The 24,450-nt window shown below is 37.2% G+C and overlaps 1 protein-coding gene across 1 annotated transcript; it reads right to left on the reverse strand.

Moving 5' to 3' along the window:
* Window positions 1-1,174: 1,174 nt before the first annotated feature.
* atp6v0b.L (ATPase, H+ transporting, lysosomal 21kDa, V0 subunit b L homeolog) lies at window positions 1,175-22,631 on the reverse strand. The gene is given in 8 exon segments (NM_001094272.1): window positions 1,175-2,556; window positions 4,924-5,114; window positions 7,085-7,136; window positions 8,795-8,864; window positions 11,171-11,248; window positions 11,590-11,673; window positions 17,467-17,515; window positions 22,429-22,631. Coding segments are annotated over 8 exon segments (618 nt in total). The 5' UTR covers window positions 22,496-22,631; the 3' UTR covers window positions 1,175-2,529.
* Window positions 22,632-24,450: the final 1,819 nt, after the last annotated feature.

Consider the following 24,450-nt stretch of genomic DNA (forward strand, 5'->3'; position numbering starts at 1 on the left):
TGTCAAGAAATTGTTTGAATACAGCATATACAGGTAGTACCTGGGTCGTTTGCTTCTTGGAGTGGGAGAAAGAAAAGAGAGAGATAAAGGAGAGAAAGAAAGGAGTGAACGTATTTCCATTCCTGTATATACTTTTATACTCACTTCATATGCACTCCCATTAAGCAAGTTTGAGCATGATTTGGTCTATAAACATCCATAGCATATTCTCTCTCATTCTAAGAAACCGTTTATTACAGAAAACTTCTCTTTAGGTTAGTTAATGTTATTCTATTTCACATTAGGATTATCTAGTATTTAAGATGCAGTTTCAGTCAAGGCAGAATGTCAGTGGTGATCCTGGATACATGAACCCTTTATAACACCGTACAGATACAAAAATTGACTGAAACAAGCTGCACTTTTCCACTATGTAAACCAATTATATACATGTATAAAATTAGCAGCCTTTAGCAGATCCAGTGCTACACTTTTTATGAGCATTACAAAAAGGTACAGTACAGGGTCTAGTCAACCTGCACCTATGGATCCTACCTCAAACCCTTAAAAAAATCACACTAATCAAATGCACACCCTTCACTACTTCTTGCAGATGTTACTTGTTTCAGAGCAGCCATGCATCTAAATGAATCTATATTTAGTCCTACAGAGTGTGTAAAACAGAAATCTACCCAAAAATAAATTCTTTGTAAAACAAAAGAAAATTAATTCCAAATGGCTTTCAAATAGATATGAATAAAGTGTTTTCAATGACTGTAAATTCATCTGTAAATGAAAGAGCAATTGAAAACAATGTGTGTCCTTTGCACTGCTACAAAAAAAAACAATGTATCAGGAATCAATTCGTACAATGCCCAATATTTCTGTTATGGTCCTTCTTAGGTCTGTTAATTGCAGAGCATGCAAAGCACAGTGGGAAATGGAGTATTGACTAGAAGAGAGCAAGACTACTGATGTTACAATGGTATAAGTAGTCAGGCAAAAGACAAGAGGGAACAGTAAGAGACAGTCTGCTTTCATAAGCAAATATATTCACAAATAATATCATTTGCTGGATTTACAGCATTTCTTGGTCTACCTGAAGTGTCAAACCCCCTTTTGTGCTACCTGTATGAGCTTGCAAGACTGCAGGCTTATTACGTGCAATGTGTGCTGCTTAGAACAAAACAAAAAATACATTTACAACATGTACCTTTTATTACTTTATAGTTATAAAAGATAATATTACATTTAGTTACCATCAAGGGACATTTGTGAATCTGTAATGCAGTTAAACCAGAATATTCTTACTTCCATAATCTACACAACCACAGGAACTATATTGGAATATTCACTGTTTGGGGGGTGGTTCAACTCAACTACAAATGCAGAGATGCTGGCATTCATAAGACTTCTCTGACCTGCAGCATTAAAGGAGAATACTGTATTAACCATCAATAAGTATACTCTGATTTGCCAACTGGGATTTTTCATTTTCAAATTTCAAAAATTGAAATTGCTTACAAATCGTACCAGAAGAATCAAAGCGTGTGGGAAGGGCTTCATAGTCATATATCTGAACTCTGGGAATTCATAAACTCTGATTGAACACAACTATAGATAGAACTCTGTTTAGTAGAATTATAAAAAAAATTATGACCTCTTCAAAAAATAAGACTGTTAACACTGGAGTGTTCACAGATGCACCTACCTCTAAATGCTAGTCTACAAGGAGCACTCGTCTTGCACAGAATATAGAACATTTCTCTTCTGTAGGTATATATATGTATATGTTGGAGCTGCCATATGCATATACTCCAGCCAAGCATTAACATCTTATGGAATCTGAAAACCATTAAATGCTGACATATTAGGAAGACTGTCTCTGGAACAACAAAATACAGCAGCACCAATAGAGGAAGAATGCAATATACATAAATCATGATATTTTAATGCCATTTAAACATTACAGGAAAACAATAGAGTATGGTATCACTTTCATGCAAGAAAGGAATTTGGTTTGATTGATAGTCGAATGAAACAGGCAGCACCCTAGTTTCATAGCAACAGGAATATTCTCACTGTTTTGCTTTGCAGTGAATAAAGCATTTTATTTATGGACACGTTAATAAGGGATCTGCAGTGATTAATTCCCATATACCTGAACTACAGTGTACAGTATGTAAACATATGGGAAAAACTGTGCCAGTACCGATTTTCATGGCATACAAGAAAAAAAAAGAATAAATGTGACAATATTGCAACATCCAAAGGAATGAAAATACGCTGTTGATTAAAAAGGAACTTCTTTCCAACAGATCTTCACAAATCTCGCACAATCCTAAACAAGGCAACAGCTGATGAATAAAACTATATACACCATCTTTACAGCACATTTCAGAGGGGGTAAAATAAAAAAATAAGGGCAGTTTTTTGACCAAGTCAGAATGGAACACATGGAATAAATAGTAGTCTGTTTCTTTCTGATCTCCGAGGAGGAACCAACAGCCTGCACACTGCAAGCTTCACGTTAATACTCCTTGTTGTACTTCAGTCTCCCATTTTTACTTTAGATGTCTGAAATTAAAAAAATAAATAAATAAAAAATGGAAAATTCTATAAGTCAATTATAAAAAACAGTAAGCATATGCAAGTAGGATTATTAAAGCTCAGTTTAAGTGTACACTTAATATAAATTTTCAGATATAAAGTAGCCCTAGAATATACAATATTAGAAGTCAAGCAGTTTTGTACCCTAAAAAATAATCATGAGAGCTATCCTGCAGATAAAGTTAGGAGTACTCCCACCAAACACCACCAACAAACTATGCATTTATGGCTCTTGAGAATGCATCTCCCCTCCCACCCCCAAGCCCCCTAGCATTAGAGGAAAAGCAGAGGTAAGCGGTGGTACATGTCAGACAAGTCTGACAGGACCCAAGACAGGCTAGAATGCACACAACCGAAGGCTTTCTTCTTTAATATGGTAACATATCTCCTTGTTTATACACATGATGGTGCATTATTTAAAAAATCAAATACCTAGCTTGTGTGTTTTTCAGCGGGTACAGAAAGATGGAGCAGACAATAGTACAGCCTCTATAGTAGCCATATATTAAATATATTTAAAAATGGGAGTTCTCCTATGAGAAAAGGATCATTATCCAAAATTGTTAAGGGTCAAATTTGTATGTTCTGCTGTGTTGCTCTTGTTCCTTAAAGGAGAAATCAACCTGTGGGGAAAAAAACCCCTACGTAGACCTCCCTCCCTCCTCCCCCAGGCTAACTACCCCCCCGGGGAGATACCCCATACTCCATACTTACCCCTCGGCGCAGATTCTTCCAGCGAAGTTCCACGCGTCCATCTTCTGCGTCCTCGGTAAGCTGACTGGGAGATCGGCAGTTTCCATGTAATTCCGCACATACACAAACGGACAAACTGCTCCAACTGCGCATGCGCAGAAATACTGATCTCGCACTGAACTTCACTGGAAGAATCTGCGTCGAGGGGTAATTATGGAGTATGGGGCATTTCCCCGGGGGGGGGAATAGTTAGCTTGGGGGAGGAGGGAGGGAGGTCTACCTGGGGTGGGGGGTAGGGATTTTTTTCCCCCACAGGTTGATTTCTCCTTTAAAGGGATTCTGTCATTTTATGGTGTAGCTTTTATTTCAAATTACACTGTGTAATTACACTGTGTAATTACACGGTGTGAAGGCAGCCATCTCAGATCATTGTGCATGATCCTGTGCTTTCAGAAGAACTTCATGATGGAACTGCTTTCAGACAGGCTGTTGTTTCTACTACTTAATGTAACAAAGAGTCGCAGTGGGATTTTTACTATTAAATGCTTTTCTCATATCTATCAGGGAGCTCTTTTGGTTTACCTTCCCATTGTTCTGCGGAAGGGCTACTGTGGGGGAAGGAAGGGGGGTGATATCACTCCAAAGCAGCAGCACTATTAATGACAATAATGCATTTTGAAAAAACAGGTTTTCCGGTGACAGAATCCCTTTGAGGTAAAACAAACCCCCCTCCTAATGTTATTTAACCACTGGAAACAAAGCTAATGCTGTCTTTCAGTGCCCCTACTCCTGCTCAGAAGTTACTCCCTCTACTGGAGCTCCAAATGGAGAGTTGGGCTGCTGACCTCCATATTTGGTTGTATCACATATGTCTGAGGTTCCTTGGCTTTAACTTCTGAGCAGGAGCACTGAAAGACAGCACTAGCTTTGTTTCTATATATATATATATATATATATATATATATATATATATATATATATATATATATATATATATATATATATATATATATATACATACATACATACATACATACATACATACATACATACATACATACATACATACACACACACAGTATGTTTAGATAATGTTACGTACATATGCAGTATACTTTTATTTATTTAAATAAACAAATACACAATTCTCCTACCACAATATCCTTCAGGTCAGGTTCTAAACTTAAATCTATAAAATGAATCTGCTTGAAGAAATCACAGTATATCTAAAGAGGACTAACAAGAATGCAGAGTCTTTACAGCAACTACTTTTTCCAATGGGAAGAAGTTTTTTTCTGGCATAGGCTTTCAAGCATGCTCAGCAGGGTATCAATAAAATATGTATTAATATTTTAATGTTACAGTTTAGGTTATCAATACACAAATTCATTTATGAGACTAATATAAAGAAGACATGTTCAGCAAAAAAGATAGTTATTGTTTCTTAACAGGACATTTTTTAAGTATGGTTTTTCTATGTAATTCTATTTAATAGATTTTTTAGTGTGGAGTATTTTCAGTAGATACATGCTCAACAATTGATAAGCATATTTTTATTTATTCATACATTTTGATATTTGAGCCAAGAATTGTCCATGTAATTTCTGTAATTTTGATACAGAACTGTATTTTTGCACATACCTGCAAAATAGCAACAATCACACCAAACAATCCGATAGCACTGCCAAAGATTTCTACAATCAGGATCTTGACAAACAAACTGGGGTTTTGGGCATCAGCAAGTGCAGCCCCACTGCCAACAATGCCCACACAAATTCCACAGAAGAGGTTAGAAAATCCTACAGTGAGGCCTGCCCCAAACATGGAAAAACCTACAACAGATCAACGGGAGAAAAACATTAGAGGTTAAAATTGCATTTCAAAAATAGCTATAAAGAAACCCAAACTTAAAAAACTTGGCACTTCAACTTAGCATTAATCTTAACCCAACTCTAAAACTGAGCATACATATGGAGTTCCACTCGTTTGGCGGGGTCGCCAAACAAGCAGACCTCTCCCTGATATGCCCACCTTCAGGTAGGCAATATCTGGCTGATCTGGTTGTGGGTCTGGATTATGGAACAACTGGAACATTGAGAAGCTTAGAAATACGTCTGTAACCAATGGCATCAGTATGTTTTGCAACAATAAGGTAGTGAAGGTCTTGAGAGAGCTCTTTGCTTTTACCCATCATGAGATGCTTCTTGTGCGATACCTTGGTAAGAAACCTTCTTACAGACCATCAATTAGGACTAAACCAGCTGAAATTACTTTGCACTGATAGGAGGCAGGATTGCTTTCTAAAAACAGAGATTTCAGCAGGTTTCTTGGCCTTCCATGCCTTTTTGCATCTCCCTTTCTTCATGTGTTATTCACGTGGTATTTATGGACTTATTTGTTTTGATTTCATTGTATGTGTGGATTACTTGGTTTGTTACCAACATGTAAATTTCATGTCAATGGCCCCATTACAAAAAAGGGGGTTGTGGGAGCACACTTAAGGCTAAATTTTAATACATTTAGATACAATGGAAGTGCTACTGATCCGGCCAGTCAATCAATGCACATTCCCAAATGACCTGTCTGAGTAATTCAATAAATATGCAAGTGCATGTATTGAACAGGGTTTTTTTGTTACAAAGTTATGATCATAAAATTGATAAGCCACCATACCACATCAAGGTAAAACCCCATGGGGGGGTTATAGCCCCATTAGAAATATATTTACTGAGAAAGATTGACACGTTCAATACTTGGTTTCACTGCTGTATGTGTGATTCTACTCTCAAACCTAAACCCAATTACATTATTTTCCTTGACAAAAAAATTGTTTTTAAAAGCTTAGATGGAAAAAATAGTACTAAAAGACTTACAGCAAATGAAGATTCATACAAGCTGTAAACAAAACTCAAGGTCTTATTTTAGGTAGGACAGGAAGGGTCAGGGCCAACTTTGCCAGAAAACTGGTAAAAAGTACAACCATGTATAGCTACTTTACATGAATATTTATTTAAAATAGAATGAAAGTGTCAATTACTCAGGTTGGCCAATTTTGTAGACACCTCCCAGTGATAACTTCTTACCTCAGGCCACAGACCGGTGCTCACTAAAAAAACAACACAGCCTGCAGCACTATTCTATTGAGAGCCATGCCAGTCTGGACTGTGCAAATGTACTAAAATCTTACTCTACGGTACATGTGCATAGCCCAGGACCACAGTAGTGTTGCCAAAAGCAGCAATGTGGTACTCACTAGTACAGTATCGCTGCTTTTTTCAGTGAAGAGAAGCTGCAGTTAGTGATTACGTTATATTATCTGTGGGGTAGCCTAACATATTGGCATCCCACCTAGCTATTAACACTTTTGTTCTTCTTTCAGATACCCAACCTAGGACCCTCCAGCTGTTAAACTAGAACTACCAACAAAGAGGAATTTGTACACTGTAAAATTACACTTCTAAACACAGACTTTCAAAAACGGAGGTAGCTCTCTGTTGTAATGCATATAATGAAAGAATAACGGTCATGAGAAGAAGATGCCAAATATCTCTACCACACTAAGAAACTTTTTTTTTTTTTTTATAACTAATTAAAAAAAAAATTCCCATGACAGTATCCCTTTAACCTTTCTTTTCCTTTAAACATTTCCAACTCACTAGCCAGCTGCAAAGCATTGCTTCATACAAAAAGATTTAGCAATGGATAAACCTTTTATGTCTCTTAATAAATATCTTCTTTTAGTAAAGAATATTAAAAAAATCACTAAAGAACACAGTCTTCTACTGTTTGGTGCATTATATACCTGCATGATAGTTGCGATTTCCAATAGCTTCTGGTGTTGTACCTTTAAATTGCTGAAAAACAAAACCAAGCACGTTCATTACTCGGATCTAACAAGATATAGTATCTTTCTCTGGTATATAATTAACGACTATCACATTCAGACCAATCTGAAAAAAAGCTCTGGACAACTAGATCACCAAAACAATTTGGCAAAACAACTTGACATCTTCCTATTGGGAAAAGCACTCCAAAGCAATGGCAGCATTTCTGGTTTTGGTTAAACAAAAAGGGTATTTTACTCCATATAGGAATTAAGCAAAATACATTTCTATAAATATTTTACTCTGCTTCCAAAGCACATTGAGATTATGAAATATGTTGCATGTTTATAAGTAAGAACATATATACTGAATTTTAGTAGTGCTATTTAATTACTGTTTGCTAGTGTTGTGGCATGGTTAGTCTCTAGCTAGAATATCTATTCAAAGTTACGGAACAAGGAGGCAGAGATGGGTCAGAGTCACAACAATCACCTCAAAGTGTTATTCATTTGCATATAATCGCTTTTAGTATTTGATTTATAGCTTTTTAGCTGAAAAAGAAACTACCAGAAAACACTCAATGTGCTATACGTATACATAACACAACTTAAATCTATAGAACCACCACAGATAACCATATCCCTACAGTTAGGTCCATTAATATTTGGACAGAGACAACTTTTTTGTAATTTTGGTTCTGTACATTATCACAATGAATTTTAAATGAAACCACTCAGATGCAGTTGAACTGCAGACTTTATGCAAAAAGATTGCATAAAAATATGAGGAACTAAAGCCTTTTTTTAACACATTCACTTCATTTCAGGGGCCAAGTCAGTCACCTGATCTGAACCCAATAGAGCATGCATTTCACTTGTTGAAGACTAAACTTTGGACAGAAAGACCCACAAACAACAGCAACTGAAAGCCGCTGCAGTAAAGGCCTGGCAGAGCATTAAATTGAAGGAAACCCAGAATCTGTTGATGTCCATGAATTAAAGACTTCAGGCTGTCATTGCCAGCAAAGAGTTTTCAACCAAGTATTAGAAACGAACATTTTATTTTCAGTTTTTTAATTTGTCCAATTACTTTTGAGCCCCTGAAATGAAGTGATTGGTTTAAAAAAAGGCTTTAGTTCCTCACATTTTTATGCAATCTTTTTGTTCAACCCACTGAATTAAAGCTGAAAGTCTGCAGTTCAACTGCATCGGTGTTGTTTAAAATTCACTGTGGCAATGTACAGAACCAAAATTAGAAATAAGTTCTCTGTCCAAATGTTTATGGACCTAACTGTATATTTCTTGGTATTCATATTTAACATTGTTTTTAAACATTTCTCTTGTGTTTTCCTAATCAGTCAAAAGGTTTTAGCTTCAGTCCTTTTGCCTGGGTGGGGAGAAGCAATTAAGGTCAACTTTTTTTTCTGTTTATAAACTGTATTGGTGTATTTTAATCAGTGCCAAACAATCTTTGATTCAGATAAGGCTTGGAGCAAAAACTAATTTGTGTCGCCTAAATATAAAATTTTATATTTTGCATGTCAAACCAGTTCATTGTAGTTCAAAAAAGGGTTATAAAGTCAGTGTAGAAATAGTTTCCCTACACAACTTTAAAAGATTCTTAATATATTGTAAGCAAACTGGATGTATTGTATTAGTATTGCAGAAAAATTACATAGAAAATCTTACCTCTGCCATGTTGCTAATTACTATAGCCATAATGATGCCATAAATTGCCACAGCTTCACAGAAAATGATACTTTTAAAAAAAGAACAAAGATAGATTTGGAATTATGCAAATGTATAATTAAAATTCAGTTAAACTTTTATCTCAATTATTAAAGAGGCAGCTCTGGAAAACTAGAGGTACCCCCCCGAAAATATATGGATTGCATATATAACAAAATGTACAATGGGCTCCACTATGGTTGACAGAACTTGATAACAACGAACAAGAGACACTATAAAATAAGTAGCACATTTAAAAGTGGGAGGTTACAACTCTTTAATACCTTAAAATCTTAAAAAATAAGTTTCCTTAGGAATATTGTGAAATTGATATAATATACGGAAATATTAATTTCAAGACCAGCACTCCCTTTGTGATTCAGTGTTTTTATTATATACTAATTTTACAGAATGTAAGGACTTGCATAAAATGAGTGTACAATAAAAACAATGCACCACAAAGGGAGTGTTGGGCCTAGAATTAAGAATTCCGTATTTTGTGTGTGCGTGTGTAAAATACAAGGCCTTGAAAAAGGTCCCAACGGGGACCGAAATGTCACGTCGGTTATGCATACAATAACACTTTTTTGCTAACAAAATTCTCATTGCCGCTGGTCTTTTTCTAGACACACACACTATCATACACACATATGAATACAAAATTATACACAATTTTAAGAGGTGCACTACACAATAGTATGCAAAACAAAAATTTTATTTGAGGTTTCGGTCCTAAACCAGGACCATCATCAGGAATGGGGCCTAAGGGCTAGTCCACACGGGGAGATAGCGACGCGTTTGTGGTCGCGGCGACAAAGCGCCGCGACAGTCGCCGCGACCGGCGCAGGCGACAGTTTTGTATGGGCGCCTATGTAAAAACGCCTGTGCTAACCACACGAGGCGATGCGCTTTTCAACAGTCGCCTGAAAAAGCCTGGCGAGGCATTTTCAGGCGACTGTTGAAAAGCGCATCGCCTCATGTGGTTAGCACAGGCGTTTTTACATAGGCGCCCATACAAAACTGTCGCCTGCGCCGCAAACGCGTCGCTATCTCCCCGTGTGGAATAGCCCTAAAAGGAATAAAAATATTCCTTTTTCTCTGTAATAATAAAAGAATACCTTGTACTTGATCCCAACTATGATATAATTAATCCCTGCTGGAGGTAAAACAATCCTATTGGGCTAATTTAAATGTTTAAATTATTTTTAGGAGGCTTAAAGTACGGTGATTCAAGTTGTAGAAATACCCCTTATCCAGAAAACCTCAGGTCCCAGGTTTATTTATCTAGAGCTCATATTTTGTTAGCTTGAAACACTTTTCTACAATTAAACCAACTTGGTTAAGACTGTGTAATGATAACAAAAAAAATAATTATTAAATCAGGCATGTACAGGTAGCAGAATAAGGGGCCAATATAAGACTGCTGCATTTTAGCACAAGCGGTGATTAAAGAAACCCTCATGAATATACTAATTCAGGATTCGTGCCAAACTTTTTTTTATCTTTTTTTATCATTTCACCAGAACAGGCTTTTGAAATGAAGAAAAACATTGACATATAACCTCACGTGATTAGTAAACTCACGCCAAAAGGCACAATGAATCTTAGTAATGTCAACTTCCCCAGGTCAGCAGGAACCTCACAATTATATCTGGCCACAATTTCAAAATACTATATTACATGAAAATATCATATTTAGGCTATTTATACAAGAAATGGTTCAAAGTTGAAATAGGATTGTTTTGGCATAATGGAATAGAATTATGGAATTACGATATCTTGGAATTGTAAGGTACTGTGTTATTATTACACAGAATTTTTTTTTAAAGCATTTGAATTATTTAATTAAAAATGTAGTCTATGGGAAGGCCCTTTCCGTAATTTATAGTTTCCTGGACAACAGGTTTCCGGATATCTGTAGTTTTAGAATTTCTATTATTATTACCTTAAAATATTAAATGCTTAATAAGAAAGAAAAAAAAAAAAAACAGAATGGGAAACAGTTACAGTAAAAGATAAACAGCAAATATAACAGTAAATCTCCACTGTCATGTTTTATGTCCAGCTCGCAGTCAGCAAAAAAATAAATAAAATAAAATAAAGAATAAAGAGTGTTCCTCTGTGCACACCAGCTACAGCATTCACCAGCAATTGTCTACACCAACAGGCATGCATCTGGCAGTGCACCTAGATAGACCCGGATGGCACTTCTGGAGACATTACCATGCTCGCAAAGTTACACAAATAATTCTCTATACCATACATAGAAATTACATATGCAATTATATTAATCCTCTATAGCAAGAATTTACATGATATTACATATGGCTGACATACCTGACTAAGTTTTTGGTTTTAATGCGGGGAGCTTTTACACCACCTCCTAAAATACTGGAACCTGTAATATAAATACCCCTGCAAGACATGTAAGTAAGTAAGTAAGTAAGTAAGTAAGCATGAGTGAAGACTTATCTGTAGGCTAGTGCTAGAGGAAAACCAAGTCATGCAATGAGGCTGTGATCACATAATCCAGGCAAAACAATCCAAAGCGCATTTTTTACAAATATATTGAAGGATACTAAAAAATAGGTTTGCTTCAATAATATACTGTAAAATGGTAGCCTATGAGGCAATACCTAGCTTATAATATAATCAAATACAAACATTTTTTGAAGAAATAAACATCCCTTTAAGAAATAAGCAGCATCTAGGCACATGACAATTGTTCGATATGTTTAGCCGAAATATTGACTTACCATGCAGCTCCTACGACTGATAGAGAAATTGCTAATCCAATGCCAAGATTTGCCCACATATATGGGGACGTTTCAGTGAGGAACCTATAAAAAATAATAATAATAATAATAATTGCTCAAACAGAAAAAAAGGAGAGTATGTGTGTACATCAGAAAGTAAAGTGTCATTTCATCAATTTAAAATAAAAATCCTATCCTAAAAAACGTAATAAGAAAGCATCAGCTAGACCATATTCAAATTATTTTCAGGTAAGTAAGCTTGAAATGTCACACAGTAAAAATCACATAAAAAGGTACAAACATCTGGAAACCATCCGGAACAGGAGTGTGAGCATCTAACCATACTTTACAAAGCACCCGCCATGGGGAAGGAGGGTGCATTTATCAGCAGCATAATGCCTCTGCCTGTAGAAGCCTCTGTACTCTCCATTTTTAGGAATGAATTGCCAGTGAACAATTACCACAACCACCCTAAAATAATACTCATGGCATTTCTATGAAGAGCCATTTCTTAACAGCAACAGTTGAGCCTCTGGGCTGGTAGAGTAATACCGCATATAAAATATGATTTTTAACCATTTTCTTTTGTATGTGTTATTTACCCTTTAATATTACATTTACTTTAATATGAAAAAGTTTTGGAACCCCACTCAGCCTGTATAATAATTAACTCCACTTACAAAAATAAATAAATAAAACAGTGGTATGTCGTTAATTTCCCAGGAACTGGGGGGTTCTCTGAACAAAATTACGTTGTAATTTTGCCAATTTGAATGCATATAGCTGCTCAATACGAATTACTGGAAACATGAAATTGGTTGGATTATCTTGTTAAGCCTTGAACTTTATATGCAGGTGTGTGCAATCATGAGAAAAGGTATTTAAGGTGGCCAATTGCAAGTTGTGCTTCTGTTTGACTCTCCTCTGAAGAGAGACAGCATGGGATCCTCAAAGCAACTCTCAAAAGATCTGAAAACAAAGATTGTTTAGTATCATGGTTTAGTGGAAGGCTACAAAAAGCTATCAAGAGGTTTAAACTGTCAGTTTCAACTGTAAGAAATGTAATCAGGAAATGGAAGGCCACAGGCACAGTTGCTCTAAAACCCAGGTCTGGCAGGCCAAGAAAAATACAGGCACGGCATATGCAAAGGATTGTTAGTGGTTACAGACAACCCAATAAGACCTGCAAGAACATATTGCTGCAGATGATGTATATTGTTCTACAATTCAGTGCAATTTGCACAAATAAAGAACATCTGTATGGCAGGGTGATGAAAAACAAGCCCTTTCTGCACACCACAGATAGTCGCTTGTTGTATGCAAAAGCTCATTTAGACAAGCCACAGTCATTTTGGAATAAAGTACTTTGGAGACAAAAAAAGTTATTTGCATGGCGGAAGAAGAACACCGCATTCCAAGAAAAACACCTGCTACCTACTGTCAAATTTGGTGGAGGTTCCATCATGCTGTGTGGCTAGTTCAGGGACTGGGGCCCTTGTTAAAGTCAAGGGTCAGATGAATTTAACACAATATCAACTAATTCTTCAGGATAATGTTCAAGCATCAGTCACAAAGTTGAAGATACACAGGGATTGGATATTCTAACAAGACAATGACCCTAAACACACTTCAAAATCTACAAAGGCATTTATGCAGAGGGAGAAGTACAATATTCTGGAATAGTCACAGTCCCCTTACTTGAATATCATCGAAAACCTATGGGATGGTTTGAAGCAGGCTGTCCATGCTCAGCAGCCATCAAATTTAACTGAACTTGATAGATTTTGTATGGACGAATGGTCAAAAATACCACCATCCAGACACTCATCAAAGGCTATAGGAGGCGTCTAGAGGCTGTTATATTTGCAAAAGGAGGCTCAACTAAGTATTGATGTAATATCTCTGTTGGGGTGCCCAAATTTATGCACCTGTCTAATTTTGTTATGATGCATATTTTCTATTAATCCAATAAACTTTACGTCACTGCTGAAATACTTCTCTTTCCATAAAGAATGTTATATATTAAAAGGAAGTTGCTACTTTGGAGTTTTGTTTTTCATTGGCTGAGCTTTCAAAGAAATAAGAGGGGTTCCCAAACTTATTCATATGACTGTATGTAGGCCTTTAGTTGTCCCAACAATGTTTCAGTATTTTTAAAAAAGCAGTAGGGATAATTAGACAAAGTGGGTGCCTAAATAAAATAATGTAGGATTGTTCCATTTGTGGCTGCTAGAAAAATAGATTGGAACTGGAACATTCTGATTATGGAGACACTACCTGAATCAGGGTAGTCACTGCTGGCTAAGAAAGAAAAAGAACCTGTATAATCGACAATGCACAAGCACAACAAGAATAAACTAGCAAGTAGCACGCTTTAGGTTTAACTAAAAACAAAGGAATAAAGGTCATATATCAACTGGGGACAGAGAGAACGTTCCAGTCTGTTTAGTAAACAAGGCAATCAGCTATCATCGTAGACAAAACCTACTAAGTGGTTTCAGCTATAGCACCCAACAGCATTCATGGATCAGAGTATTGTAACATGGAGAGCAACCCAAATAGCTAGAAGCACAAAAAATATAAGGCATTGCAGCACAATGGTTAGCATCATGGACTAGCTGCTCTGGGGGGGGGTTATCTTTATATTAATTCCAAACAGGGCACGATCTGCTTGGAGTTTGTATTTTTGCCAACGTTGCAGGGGTTTTCCTTAGGTGTTCCAGTTTCCTACTGCATGCTGGTAGGCTAAGCGGCTTGTGATGAAATTCATGTGTTTGCATGGCTGTGGAAAATTAAAGCCTAAGGCACAGTAGTCACGTGAATGATGAAAGATTCTCTCCGAATTGAGCTGCATAGAGCCACAGAATGTGCTAAACACGGTCTTAAAGGAAAACTATACACCCAAAATGAATACTTAAGCAACAGATAGTTTACATCATATTAAAGTGGCATTTTAAAGAATCTTACCAAACTGGTATATATACTTAAGTAAATATTGTCCTTTTACATCTCTTGCCTTGAGTCACCATTTTGTGATGGTCTGCCTCAGAGATCACCTGACCAGAAATACTGCAGCTCTAACAGGAAGTGTTGAAGCAAAATACATACCTGTCTGTTAATTGGCTCATGTGACCTAACAAGTATAGTTTGTTTGGTATGTTTGTGTGCACAGTGAATCGTATGATTCCAGGGGGCGGCCCTTATTTTTTAAAATGGCAATTTTCTATTTATGATTACCCAATGGCACATCCTACTAGAAAATGATATTATGTATATGGTTTATTTACATGAAGCAGGGTTTTACATATGAGATGTTCTATGCAATCTCTTTTTATAGAGACCTACATTGTTTGGGAGGTACAGTTTTCCTTTAATGTATGGATGGAGATACTTTAAGGTGTACCACCTTATATTTTATTATTTGTCCATTCCCCCATCACAGATAGAGCTGCCCTCTTTAAGTGGGATTTCTCTTGCATTTAATAAAATTATAGAGGGCCATGCAAAATATTCATACCCTCCCCTTAAAGTGATACAGACAGTAAAAATTCTCTTTTCAAAATATTAATCTACATTAAAAGTTACCGATAGGTCACATTGATAATTTTTGTGGATAGATCTGCTTTTGTACAGTAACTGTTACTTGAAGTTCCTAAATCTGACTGTCCCTTCTCAGCCTGTCAGTTACAGTTTCTACTGCTACCGGACTACTGCTGCACAAATATGGCAGCCCCCTCATGGGGGTAAGAAAGGTAAATATAAAAGCATCAGGCGAATACTTTTATGGCAAAATTATCAATAGCATTCAATGATAATGTTATGATGGATATAAAAAAAAAAATATATTTTCAGGTGTCAACATCTCTTTAAATTTTACATGTTGCAACCTACAACTGAGATGGATTAAATTGCAATTTTATCTTTACAAGATACTTAACACATTGAAGGTGCCAAACATGTTTCATCAGCAGGATCAAGGCATCTTATTACCACATTTAACAAGCTGTAATAAATACAGGCAAAAATATGGAAAAAGACCCTCCTCAAAAGATTGCAGCTGTACTTATTGTTGAATACTTATGCAACAACTTCTCTGGAAATAAGGCGCTTGCGAGGGGACATGATTACACTTTACAAGTACATTAGAGGACATTATAGACAAATAGCAGGGGACCTTTTTACCCATAAAGTGGATCACCGTACCAGAGGCCACCCCTTTAGACTAGAAGAAAAGAACTTTCATTTGAAGCAACGTAGGGGGTTCTTCACAGTCAGGACAGTGAGGTTGTGGAATGCACTGCCGGGTGATGTTGTGATGGCTGATTCAGTTAATGCCTTTAAGAATGGCTTGGATGGTTTTTTGGACAGACATAATATCAAAGGCTATTGTGATACTAAGCTCTATAGTTAGTATAGGTATGGGTATATAGAATTTAATTAGAAGTAGAGAGGGGCGTGTGTATGGATGCTGGGTTTTCATTTGCAGGGGTTGAACTTGATGGACTTTGTCTTTTTTCAACCCAATTTAACTATGTAACTAACTATGTAACAAAATAAAATTGTCCCTTTTTGTTTATTTAACTTTTGCATCACAATAAAAAGTATTTTGCACCTTTAGGGTGGTGGCACACATGCAGATTCCGGGGAGATTAGTCGGTAAGAATGTAAATTGCCGCCGGGAAGGCATACATTTCTGAAGCCGCTTCAAAAGGAAACTTTGGGTGACTTAGTCACAAAGTAAACCGAATGCCATCCCGCCGGCATTTCACATTCTTGCCAAAATCTAAGGAAAACTGTAGCACACTTGTCCAGTTTGTGGTGCAAAGAAAAGTGCTTTTATTGGCTCGCGGTAGACATCAAAAGTTTGGCAACGTTTCGGGACACACTGGGCCCCTTTATCAAGCCAGGCTAGATAAAGGGCCCAGTGCTTATTCTGTGAGGCTTAGTAGTAACGATAACCAAATATTCTTTATAAACAACATCCTTAAAAAGCCTAGGTTATAGACTAGGCTTAGAATTTTGCAGAGTTCAAGCATAAGAAATAGTTACATAGTTACATAGTTACATAGTTAAATTGGGTTGAAAAAAGACAAAGTCCATCAAGTTCAACCCCTCCAAATGAAAACCCAGCATCCATACACACACCCCTCCCTACTTTTAATTAAAATTCTATATACCCATACCTATACTAACTATAGAGTTTAGTATCACAATAGCCTTTGATATTATGTCTGTCCAAAAAATCATCCAAGCCATTCTTAAAGGCATTAACTGAATCAGCCATCACAACATCACCCGGCAGTGCATTCCACAACCTCACTGTCCTGACTGTGAAGAACCCTCTACGTTGCTTCAAATGAAAGTTCTTTTCTTCTAGTCTAAAGGGGTGGCCTCTGGTACGGTGATCCACTTTATGGGTAAAAAGGTCCCCTGCCATTTGTCTATAATGTCCTCTAATGTACTTGTAAGAGTACAACAAAATACCAAATGCATGGTATATGTGGTCAGATAACTTGATGCGGCTCTTAGAAGACTATTGTGTGACCTAGCTGGGTTTTTGCAAAAATTAAAATAGATTCCTTTATAAAAGGAACAAGTTGAACCAGAGTGGTGTTGTCAGAACCGCTCTCTGTGTTCATGTAAACAAGAACAGACATATAAACCACTTTTATAGAAGTACACACACACACATACACTATGCCAAGGACTACAAAGAGGACATACAAAAAGCATATCATGAGTATGCAGCTCCTGAGGCAAGAGCCTTCAGGCCCAAATCAACAGAGATTCAACAAAGTATTAGTGAGAAGTCAACTGCCTTTTCTTAATGCTTCAAATTAACTTTTTTCGAGCGAGCCTAAGAAAACCCTTACTTACCAGGCCACATCAAATCGGAAACCCAGATCAAATATTGTATAACAGGTACCTGAAATAAAAAGAACAAAGAATATTACAAAAAAGAACATTTCTTTAACTAGTAAAACCAAAAAAGATGAGTTTCTTTCATTTGACTTAACGTAAAATTACTTTAAAAAATAATTTTGTATTGACCCATACATTTTTTAAACTAAAAAAAAAAAATACAAAAAAGGTGCAACTTGTTTTGTTGTAGCATGTAATTTCATCATTTACTTACAAACATTGTTTGCTACAGGATCAACTTTAAATCCATGATTTACACTGCACTTTAGAGATATTTATTTGCATAGCACCACTAACATTTGTGTTCCTATTCCTTATTTTTCATAGTTGCAACTGAAAATGCTATATGGTTGTTGGTAGTTACAGACCAAGCAACCAAAAAGTAGATAGTCTAAGTTCTTTTATATAATAAATAATCAGAAGTTTTATGTGCAAATCAGGTCCTGAGTTGAGCTTAAGCATTATGGCACATCTGGCAAAAGACAAAAAATGTTCACTCTTGATTATCATGTTTCTTCTAAAAGGTGAAACCCTCTGCAAATGGCAGGCACTGGAGGTGCCAAGCAGAGAAAGCAGCCCTATGCAATAATATTTTATTTTACCTTAGTTTCTTTCATACCTTAGCCTAATATAGATGGGGTACTTTCCAGCCCAGTCTATTTTAGAGGGCAGAAAAAACACCTGAATCAGATTAATGGGAAATGTTTAGAAGTAGTTTTTGGGCTCAACAGAGCACTTTTAGGACACAAAGCACACATACTTGAACTGCAGGGCCTTTACCATTCAAGTAATGGGGTGCTGCAGGAGGCTATGATAATATGCCAGGTTAAAAAGAACCCCATTGTAACACTTGCCTTAAATGCTTTATTTTATCATTGTTTTATTTTTAATGCATTTAAAAGACAAACAACCAACTCTTTATAAACACCATAAAAACATAAAATGTTGGGCAATGTACCACCATGAAGCATAACATTGTTTGAAGGCGCACATCACAATAAGGTGGAACCAGCCAAAAAGATCTCCATAATTTTGGCTCTAATGTTGCGGTCTAAACCAGCATAACTATTTTGGCTGACCATCACAAGTGCAAAATTGGCCTGGGTAGGGGAAAACAAATGCAATTGTGGAGCCAAATAACAGCTAGTTCTACTACTAAGCTGCCACAATTCTGCCGCAATTCTGGATCCCCTTGACGCTATTTCCCACAGATTCTTAACCAAATTGCAACTGTGACACTGTTTAAAGGAATGAAGGGCAATTTTGGCCAGGTGCAGGGGTTAGCCTGTCTGTGCTTGCGCTTTCCCAGGGCCAGGGGATTTGCAGTAACTTCAGTCAAGGTGAAGAAGTTCAGTAGAAATAGGGTTAGATATCAAAGACAAAAAAGCCCATGGTAAAGGTAATGAATATTGCATTGTTTTAGAGCACACGCTTGCCACCATTTCTAGCTCCCCTTGAAGGGCACATGAACCCCAAAAAAAAAAAAATCACTTTTTTCCTAATAAAAGAAAACACAACTCTAAGCAACTTTGCAATATACATTCATTACAATTATTCTATATTTTCTAAGTTGTATTTATAGGTATAGTTACTGAAAGAAGAGTTTATCTGTCCCTTTCTAGTCTTTGTCCTGGTGGCTCAGACTGTTGATACAATGTAAGACAAGCTAGCTCATTAACAGACCTGTCTTTGCTGGGGAACTAAGACTTTTGCAACATTGTTTAAAAAGGAACAACCAGGAATTAAGCAAATGTGGATTTCAATAGCAACTGTTTTTACAAATAACTTTAAAATCACAGAACATTTTTTAAAAATGTATATTGGAAAGTTGCTAAGAATTAGGTTTTCTATTATTAGACGCTTTTTTATTTGGGGCTGACTTGCCATTTAAAAGGCTCCTATGCAGCGCTCCTGCAAGTTCTGAACATTGTAGATGGGCGGGGAACTGCAGTAAGGTGCATGGCACCAATTCAGATGATAAAAATGTAAACTGTTGCACCACACTATAAATACTCCATGATCACAACTTTGCAGGCAGGGGGCTTATAGTGCTTTATCAGTTTGTACAGAAGGCCTAAAACTAAACAATACAGTTAACATTATGTTGGACATTATCCAGATCCCTGACACAAAAGACAGGTCTGCTGTATGTGCCAGAATGTAAGTAGTCACATGAGTAGCAGAAAATACACTTCCCTATTAAGAACTGTGACTAACATTTTAAGAAGTATAGTAAATGATTTCTGCCTACAGCTTTTAACACAATGAGGTAAAAAACACCTTTTCCTTATGAGAATATTCCAATACAAATATCAATATAGCAATCCAGAACAGTTTGTAATGCATGGTTTTGTCTTCTGAGAATTCTCTAGGTAACTTTTGTCATTAATATATGGTTATATATTGCAGCCTCAATTCCCACTGAAATAGCTTTAAAAAAAATTAACTACCGGTACTTGTTCAATTCCTCTGAAGGGGAAATGCAGATTTCAAAAAAGATTGAGTGGGTTGAACCCATATAGATTTAAAAACAAAACGGACAGATTAGTAAACAGCCTACAGTATAAACGTATTAAGTCTTTGATAACTTGATTTAAGGCCACATTGTTAAGAATTGACATGTTTCAGACAGAAAGTACATTTAGAATGTACATTATCAGAACCTGCTGTAAGTATAAATAAGAGAAAAATATAGCATTATATTCAAATGGTTTGCTTTTCACACATTTTAGTTGCAGTGATTTTCACATGTCCCAAAACACTGCAAAATGAATTGGGAAGGCTACTTTAACAAAAACTGAAAGGACTCAAATAACATATTCAAAACAGCAAAACTGGTACAGGTATAGGATATATTTTCCAGAATGCTTGAGAGCTGGGGTTTTGTGGTAATGGGAGTTTCTTTCATTTTAATCTTCACCACCAACAAAAAAGACCTTTAAATATTAAATAAACCCAATAGGATTTTTGCAACCAATATGCATTAATGCAACTTAATTACCATCTAGTACAAGCTACTGTTTTATTATTACAGGGAATTACAAAAAAATGATTTGCTTAAAATGGACTCTATTGGAGATGGCTTTCTCGTAATTTGGAGCTGGATAATGGGTTTTGAGATGAGGGATCCAATACCCATTCCTAGTTTTTACAACAAAATAGTAGAAAAGCAAAACAAATGATGCAGAGAAAAGAAGGAAAATTTAACTGCATCTCTAGTCTTTGATTTTAATGAGCCAGCAATACCAGGGTGTTACATTTTGCACCCATAAAGATTTTCTCATTGGATATTGTGCAGTGCATTGACTTTCAAAACCTCAGCACAAGATAACTGGTATTTTAATTCTCAAAATCTTCTTCCTCTTTCAGTATGGGTCTGAGGAATAGTTTAAGAAATGTGCAAATTCCCCCCAAAAAAAGCAATTATTCTGAGAAGAAAAAAAAAACACTGCTATGTAGCACTTTATCCCACAGCCATTGGTCTTTTAGGAAAACGCTTAAGGGTCTGGCTAAAACGGAATAATATACAAAAGTATCTATTTCTGCATCTGGTTAGCATGGAGTATTTCCTCATAGTATGTACAGGATCCCTTATCCAGAAACCCGATATCCAGAAAGCTCCGAATTACGGAATGGCTGTCTCCCATAGACTCCATTTTATCCAAATAATCCAAATTTTTAAAAAGGATTTCCTTTTTCTCTGTAATAATAAAACCGCAGCTTGTACTTGATCCCAACTAAGATATAATTAATCCTTATTGCAAGCAAAACCAGCCTATTGGGTTTATTTAATGTTTAAATGAATTTCTAGTAGACTTAAGGCATGAAGACACAAATTACAGAAAGATCTGTTATCTGGAAATACCCAGGTCCCAAGCATTCTGGATAACAGGTCCCATACCTGTATAAAGATACGAGTGAAACAACCGTGTAAAATAAATAAAGTCTGATACTTCCAAAAAAAAAGTACATAAAATGATCAAGCTTCGATTTATGGGTGCATAGCAGTCAAAGCAATTAGGTGTACCCAGTGCCAGGCTTTTTAACTGGTTGTATTGCTACAGTGAAATTCAAATGAGGCTGACACAAGCCTTGACTAGGGTTGCCACCTTTACTGGAAAAAAAATACTGGCCTTCCTATATTTTTATCTTTTTTCCCCTATTAATAACATTGGGATTAACCATTATTTTTACCGGCCAGATGGCAACCCTAGCCTGGACCCATGAAGTAGTAAAGCCAGAGTCAGATGATAAAAGGTTAAAAAAAGCTTACATTTAATTTTCCATAAATTAAGAACCAAGGCCTGACGCGTTTCGTGTCTACCAGGTACACCTAGTCATAGGCTGATACTGGTTATATATTAACATTTATATATTAAACGTTATATATTAAGTATGTAAAATTTGTATTGGTACAGTCCCAAGCATGAGAAACCTTCAGAGAAATATAACACAATTAAGTTTTTCACAGAAATGAGACATTCTTCCTGGGGGAGGGGGTGCATTATCCCTTTGCATTTTGCGTTAAGTGCTTGAATGAAGTTGCCTATTTGGAGGGGGGGTTCCAGGTTTCTGACTCTCTTCAGTAGAATTTTCCAATACCCCATGGTTAATGAAAAAGAAAAGGGGTTTTATAATGGGGTTGGAAAAAGGGAAGTTGAGCGCTGTTGAAAATGACTGAATAGAAGATACCATAGAGAGACTGACCCACCCACCAGCCCCAGGGATAATGGGTGACAATGAGGAAGATAGGTTTCAGAGCTGAAATGCGACAGTGCGCGACATTAATGAAAATATCTGCAAGAGGCGAGGCAATTTCTCATGTTTATGTAAAACCAGATATCTGATACAAAATGCAATTGTTCCAATGAACAATGCGTGGAATTAAACCCACAATCGCCCCCCAATGTCACTTACCAACGACGATAAGTGTGGCCCAGAAGGCCAGGGTAACCCCAGAGTAAAGCATAAGATGCCCGTTCATGTTGAACTCGGTTCGTGACCCGTTTAATTCAAATGATTCTTGAAGGTAATTCTTAGGGGGGCCGTGGCTTAAACACCCTCTGCAGCCGCCCCGTGTCGGACTTTATATTTGACAGAAGAACAGATGGTAGATTGCCTCAAACACCGGCCTGAACGAGTCAGCTGACAACCTCCCACCAACCACCTGACTGAAGTACACGTGACCTACACTGAGCGCTCACCCCTCCCGTCTCCTGCTTGGTGCAGTCCTTTGGTATACGCGTTTGCTACGTCACATTATCTGGTCTTGACGTACGACAATAGTGCGCGCGTGCGTTGTGAAGAACAAACACCGCCATATTTATATGGGGCATTATGTTCTCATAAAGCGTAGATAATGGGAAATTTTGCAATAACGTTTTTAATGATTCATTTCGGGGGGGGGGGTGACAGTATCCATTTGAAATATAGTGGCGTACGGTTGTAATGACGGACATTTCGAGATAAAATACTTGATTGGCTCTTATCAAGTGAGGGTCGCTAAGGTCACTTGGAAATCTATATTGTTCTTCATCAAAAGCAAAAGGTCTATGAAAGCTTCCGCGATGCGACCATTATAGCGACAGAGCGTTGCATGTACTCAAGAAATCTGTGGATGACACCTACTATCTTATTACACAAGTAGCACTAGCACTGCAGCCAGTATCAGTATGTGGGACTGGGGACTCGCATCATTATAGTAAATAAGGGAATGATAGGTTCGAACTTTAGTTTTAAACTGTATTAGGTAAAACAGTTGGACGAGTAGGCTTTGTTCCACATAGATACACATTTCTCATAGAAGAGAATGCGATAACGGTTGCAACTGCCGTAGGCAGTTAGGCAATACTGTCACAGGAAGTAAAATCTTACTGGAAGTTCCAGGCACCACACACGGTCACACTGCTACGACACAAACAAACTGAAACACACTCTTGGCACCTAGACTGTGTAGTCATTGTGTGCAGATAATCCTGTCACCTAAACCTGTGAAGTAAATTCGAAACACAGTGCTGTAAATAAATTCTAGGTAGAGAATGAAAATCATAAGGCCGATCTTGTGCTAATATTTTTTCAATAAACCATTTTGTTTGTGCTTGGGTATGTTATATGCCAGTGCCACCCAAGCTGTAGTGTTTTTCTATGTCCAATTACCAGGAAGAGTGCAGACCTTATATTTCACCGTCCCGCCTTGTCAGGTCATAAGGGAGTGTGAAAACTGGATTTTTTATTCTCTGGGATGCATATTCTCCAGGGTCCAGAGAAATCTGTGGAGTCCATTTTCACCAAGATTATATCACATTGAGAGACTGTCTAGTAAGTGTTAAAGGTAACAGGAGGTTCCCAGTGACTAGTTCTGTAGGTGGCTGAGAGAGAAAATATATCTAATTTGCTTAAATAAATCCAATAGGCCAGTGTCGGACTGGGCCGATGGGACACTGGGGAAAAACCTGGTAGGCCCTGGCCATCATGGGCCCCCTGCCGACCCAGACCCTTTCCCCCGATCTACCGGCCCCCCAAATAAACATTTGCACCGCACGCTGGTGTTCTCGTATGCACGCAGGGTCTTTTTACGCTATTAAAAAGACCCTACCGGCGTAAAACGTAGTACCCATGCGCGCCTGTGCAAAAGCGCACACGATCATCGAAGCTGCAGTGCATCAGGGGGATGGCAGTGTGGGCTCTGCAGCAGTGGGGGCCAGGGGGTCCGGAGTGAGGCCCTGGACAGCAGCCCCAGTGGGCCCACGGCCCCCCCAGCCCAAACCTACAATTGGCTTGGGTCAGGTTAATAGTAAATAATAAGGATTAATTATTTCTTACTTGGGATCAAGTACAAGGTACTGTTTTATTATTACAAAAAAAAAAGAAGTCATTTGTAAAAACTTGGATTATTTGGATAAAATGGAGTCTATGGGAGACTGCCTGTCCATAATTTGA

The sequence above is a fragment of the Xenopus laevis genome, chromosome 4L, assembly GCF_017654675.1.
Source record: "Xenopus laevis strain J_2021 chromosome 4L, Xenopus_laevis_v10.1, whole genome shotgun sequence".
Lineage (NCBI taxonomy): Eukaryota > Metazoa > Chordata > Amphibia > Anura > Pipidae > Xenopus > Xenopus laevis.